The sequence below is a fragment of the Amphiura filiformis genome, chromosome 17, assembly GCF_039555335.1.
Source record: "Amphiura filiformis chromosome 17, Afil_fr2py, whole genome shotgun sequence".
Taxonomy (NCBI): domain Eukaryota; kingdom Metazoa; phylum Echinodermata; class Ophiuroidea; order Amphilepidida; family Amphiuridae; genus Amphiura; species Amphiura filiformis.
In genome coordinates, this window is record NC_092644.1 from 25,661,260 (window position 1) to 25,667,259 (window position 6,000).

At 34.3% G+C, this 6,000-nt stretch overlaps 1 protein-coding gene across 1 annotated transcript in view; it reads right to left on the reverse strand.

The window, feature by feature from the left end:
* The window catches only part of LOC140137539 (stomatin-like), a 248,197-nt gene extending 243,386 nt beyond the window's left edge, over positions 1–4,811 (reverse strand). Inside the window, exon 1 of the mRNA XM_072159252.1 lies at positions 4,530–4,811. Coding sequence (XP_072015353.1) covers positions 4,530–4,629 — 100 coding nt within the window. The 5' untranslated portion in view covers positions 4,630–4,811. The remainder of the gene's footprint in view (positions 1–4,529) is intronic.
* Positions 4,812–6,000: the final 1,189 nt, after the last annotated feature.

The following is a 6,000-nucleotide window of genomic DNA, read 5'->3' on the forward strand; positions in this document are numbered from 1 at the left end:
CTTATTGTGATGGGAGACCTTAATGCTAAGGTTGGAGAGGATAATGAAGGCTGCGAAAGCATCATGGGAAAACATGGACTAGGAGTGAGGAATGACAATGGAGAGAGGCTTGTCGACTTTTGTAATCTAAATAACCTTGTGATTACTGGAACAATTTTTCCTCATCGACAGATACACAAGCAAACGTGGGTTTCTCCAGATGGAAGAACTAAGAACCAAATTGATCATGTAATGGTAAGCAGACAGCACAGGACATCTGTACAGGATACAAGGGCCATGCGGGGAGCTGATATATACAGCGATCATCAACTAGTTCGTACTTTTATATACTTTAGACCAACAATTTAGAAGTTATGAGACCCGAAAGTTTCCATAATTCCAGGGTTCAGACCAACCTTAACTGATGAGGATTACAAAATGCTATCTTCTGAAGACAGCATGTATCTGTGATCAATCCAAAGTCAGAAGTACCCCCATACTATAAAGTTTGTTTGGCTTGTAAATGGCAAAACATATTCTGTTTTTGTTATTGAGCGAGTCAGTAAAGTCCAAACTTATGCTTAAATAAATTCACATAAGTTCGCTCTAGTCACACAGTCACTATCAATACTTAATCAATACATGACGTTATAAGACTCATTTATTTTGCCAATTATAAGCCAAATGAACTTTATAAATTAAAGAGATTCTGTGAAACTTACACCATCAATTTTGATTAAAGTCTACTTATTTTAACATGATGCAATGTTTGTCCATATACTAATCAGTATCTGACATAGTTCAGCTTAATCAGTATGGTATTGGTTCATGTAAAATCATATGGTTTTGTAATCAATGCTCAGATCCTGCAGATTCTCCAATACATGTCAATAAGAGATAAGCTTAACAGCCCATTCAATGATCCCAGTGAAAATGTATAAAAAAGTAAAATTGCAAATTACTTAAAAGTGAAGGGTAAGTCATTTTAGAAATGAAAAATGTGGCCAAAACTAGGAAAACTATATAGTAGGCCTATTGATAAACTTGGAAGTCCAATACAAATACATAGCTAATTTATCCACTTACAGATAAATTACTGATTTATGTAAAATGTCCTATTTTCTCTTATTACACGGATTTTGGCTTACCCACTTGCATGATATGTTAGCACATCTATGCTACTAACAAAGGTACAAAAAATGAATTTTGATGATCTTTACAAATGAGCAAATCACTGTATAGGCCTTTAAGGGATCTGGAATGAGCGTTTTGAGCATTTCGACAGTATTTTTTTATGGAACATGAGAGCACCTCAGACGTATTGAATTGCATTCTGAATACTGAAGCATGTCTTTCTGATATCAAATAATTTTCATTTTTGAAATTCACGATATAATACAAATTTTATGACAAATTATAAAAATTTGATATTTTTCACATTTTTGATATATAACAGTCCTTGAAGTAAATTATATAAATCTAATGAGATATTCTTAAAGTGTATGTAGCTGGGAGGAAAAGCCGACGATCAATTGAAAATTTGGACCTTTCATATTGAAGATATGGATTTATTTCCCCAAAAGACCTAATTTTTTTTTTTTTTTTTGGAAAAAAAATCCATATCTTCAATACGATAAAGGTCAAAATTTTCAATTAATCGTCGGCTTTTTATCCCACCTATATACACTTTAAGTATAAATCATCAGATTTATAAAGTTTACTTTAGTACTGTTAAATATCAATTTTAATGATTTGCCATAAAATGTGTATTACATTGCGAATTTCAAAAATCAAAATTATTTGATATCAGAAGGACATTCTTCGTATTCAGAATGCAATTCGATATGTCTGATGTGCTCTAATGTCCCACAATATAAAAAATACTGTCCAAACGTTCATACCCCACCCCTTAACACAGCGCTCACAATTATGTGTCTTATCAGTCTTATAGATTTTTGTCTCTTACAATTATTACTGCTCAGTGGGTACGTTATAGGCTTTTTGAGTACCGTATTCAATTTATCAAAGTGAAGTCAAATTTTCTCATTCGATTTTCCTGCAAAATTTCTCAGAGCCCTTTTAATTAATGTAAGTGGTAAAGCATGTTAAGCCATACATGTGTGCACAGACACAGTAAAATATTTCTCACAAATTGTCATGTGTAATGGGTTGGAGGAGTCACACCTCTTGGTGACAGTGTCTTGATGCTTCTGACTCTTCCAGGCTAGCCCAATGGGTTTTTTCCTTTGGAGCAATTGCGATTAAAAGAGTGATTCTTTGGAGCAACTCTACTAGTCTTATTACAAGACTGCCCTACCCAACCCTAACCCTAAACTCCGTAAACGAGGACTGGACTTAAGTCTAGCAAATTGCACCCTCTTTTGTAAAATTAAGATATTAAATTAAATTAAAGTATTTTTTTTAAATCTACAATAAAAAAACCAACTTGTCCTGTTGGTTTTTTTCTTAAAATTGAACTGATTTATTTGAAAAATATTTCAAAAATTGTGTTCTTCCAATGAAATTTCAGTAAACATTTAAAATACCATTAGTACGGTACAAATAGCATTTAAAATATTACAGGTGGAATACCGTAAACGTTCGCCTAATGGCGCACCTGGGCTCCATTGCCTAAAGTTAAATTTCATGTGCAAATAGAGAGCTCCCACTTCTGAAATCCCAACAATTAAGGTTCTGTGCCCTTATTTGCTCGTGGGAATTTTACTGGTGGGCACTTTTTAGGGTGTACCTAAAATTCCACTTATGTCAAGAGAGCCATAGCGCTATTAGGCGAACGTTTACGGTATACTATGTTGTTTGCATGTAATTGTAGTCATTGTTTATACTTGTTCTATGAGTTCCATTTAAACATGAAATGATACATTCATTCAGTGGTACACATGGTACATGATGGGCTATTCCAGTTGAAACCCTTACACCCTTTATGGAAGACATGACCTTTACATACCTGCACAATTTCAATTAGGGTTACCTGAATCAGGGAGTCCATTTGAAATATATTACACCCTGTGTGTGGGAGATTAAGTTAACATGTGCATATTTTTTTTTTTTTTTTTTGGGGGGGGCTTTGGAGGTGCCAGCTCCCCGGGGGTAAAAGCAGGGGGCGGCCAAAACAAAGGGGCGGCAGACAAAGAAGGGGCGGCAAACGAAGGGGCGGCGGAAGAAGAAGGGGCGGCAAAAAGAATTTGTAAAGAAAAAAGGGGCGGAAAAATGTGAAAAGTATAAAAAATTTGTACTAAACATCAAATTGTGTTGCTTTTAGAGCGCTAGTGTTTAAAATCTTTTTTCTTTTTTTCTTTTTTTTATTTGCTCTTCAGTTTTTCAAACGACCGATAAAAAGATTAGGTCAACCTTTTCGGTTGTTGAGGAAGGGCAGCACAAAATTGAATTTTCTTCAGCCCCCCCCCCCACCCCCCGGGTAGGAGCGACTACGGTACGCCACTGGTTAATGTCTTCAATAGGGGGGTATATGGATTTCAACTGGATAGTCTTTTTTTAGCAAGAGAGGTACAAAGAATGCATACAATTTTTCATTTTTTGCCCAAAATAATGAGTTGTTCTGTGTTTAATAATTGTATGGGGTAACTTGCCCATTATTATATTCACAGTGCAGCTATATAACACTTACCCAGCTCTGGCACTGTTGATATAATATTTATACATGCCATATTTATTGACCTAACAAAAACCATGGGGAAGGTGTATACTCTGTACTATGTCAATATTATGGCAAAATATTGCTTATAATTATAAATATTTTATGGTCAATCAGTTGTAAAAATTGAAACATGAGGAAAATTACTGATTCATTTTCAATATGCGTTCACTGATCCATAAAATATTTTTATAAGAGTAATATTTGTAAATTATATTTTCCTGAGACATCATGGGCATGATTTTCTTACAACCATTATAAGTATACAATCTTTAATTTTACTTAAATTCCATTAATTTATTTTACCTAATGGTTGGACATGATTATATAATTTGTAATGTACACATGTGATGATGGTCTAACTTACATAATTGTAAACAGTCAAGTTTGTTGTAGAAAGCAGAGTGAAATTTAATTAAAATAATTGTTCCAACAGGTCTCCCATGATTGTTTTTTTTCTTCTTTTTTTCTTTTTGTCTTTTTTAAAAACAGTTCCTACACCTGTATTTATGTGAATGGTACAGGATGTTCTAAACTTCAAACTAAAATTTGCATATGATATCAAGTGGTAAAATGTAAAAAAAAGGAGAATTAAATTGTTTTTCTTCACTATGGTGCAAAATAAGTTTGTTTACCATGCTGTTATTTATATTCATGTTGACGTTTCACCATGCTTAATAATAAATTTGGTATTTGGTAGATATCATCCCGAGATAGCATAGAGTTCCACAAGCATCGCCCCAAACGATGGTCGATTGCAAGTACTGCTGCAGAGTTACATAATACACTCCCGGAAGATACTAAAGACCTGACTATTTATTGATTTAATTAATATGTCACACTACCTCAAACATAGTCTTGCACCTGAACTCACCTCCAATGATCTCCGCACGACGGTCCGCTGGTGGATCGTGCGATCCATCGCGATCCACCATCATCATCCGCTTCTGATCGTTGTAATTTTGGTCCGCCATTTATTCCACGTCGTCTGCGGGCTCAGGAATAACACAAGGTGACGTACAAAATATCTCCAAAATTTATCCTTCCACAGCGACGTAGAATTTAGGAAAAGTATCCTTTTTATTTTAACAGTTTCTTCTCAGAATTATAGATAACGAGATGTCACAGCATCCCTTATCGATACATCGATGATTGATTGACACAAGCATTAATAATGATCCTCGGTAGCTTCTTGTCTATGTATCTGGCGTGTGTAAGGAGGTTGTCGTGATATGAAACCAGTGAATTGGATTACTTACAGCATATTGCCAGTTGGATTTCTAAACGTCGCTAGATGCATAAGACCAAAATCGAAGATTTAGTATAAGAGCAAAGCAACCTCAACGGTTGAACCGATTCCAAGCAATAAATGCTATATACGTATAATTATATTTTATCTTTTGCTTCTGTAAAATCATTCTTGTACATTTTCTGTTAAATCACTTTTTTTCCTAAACTATCTGCCGATGTACACAACCTTCTCCCCAATAAAACAAGGAACTCACCATTGCTTGTCTACTGAAATTTAATTTACACGTCTTCGATCATCTTCTGAATCATTCGCTGTCATTTCATTATCTATCTACTGAAGATAGCAATGTGTTATAATTATTTAAGACAACAACTCTCTGGTCTTCAGCTATCTACTGAAGATAGCAAAATAACCTGTTATTTGCTAGTCTATACATATCCATTTAAGATAGCAAATCACTTGTCAAATAACTCCAATGAAGAGATATATATCACCACTCAAATCTACTGACGGTAGTAAATGTCTTGTTATAGCTATCTACTTAAGATAGCATAATAGCAAATTGCCTGTTATTGCTGCATACGTATTTAGTCTACATAGCAATTAGCTTGTCTTCAGCTATCTACTGAAGATAGCCAGCTAGAAATATCATCATATTATCTTCTGAAGATCGTAAATGTCTTGTTATGAGTTACATATCTAAGAGAGCATACGATAGCAAATTACCTGTTATTTGCTGCACATTTAGCCCATATAACAGAGAGCATTGTCCTCAGCTATCTATTGAAGACAGCAATAGGTATATCATCACTTATCTACTGCAGATAGTAATTGTCTTGTTATTAGCTAAAGATAGAAAATTGCTTGTTATTTATTGCATATTTAGTCCATAGCAATTAGCTTGTCTTCAGCTACTTACATACTGAAGATAGCAAATGTCTTGTTATTAGCTATCTACTTAAGGTGGTACTACACCCCTGATAAATGTTGTGACCAATTATGCATTTTTCGCAAAAATAACTACACACTGGTAGCAAAAGTTATGTATATTATAGGGGCAAGTAATCTAATTACTAAACTGAAATTTCAGTGA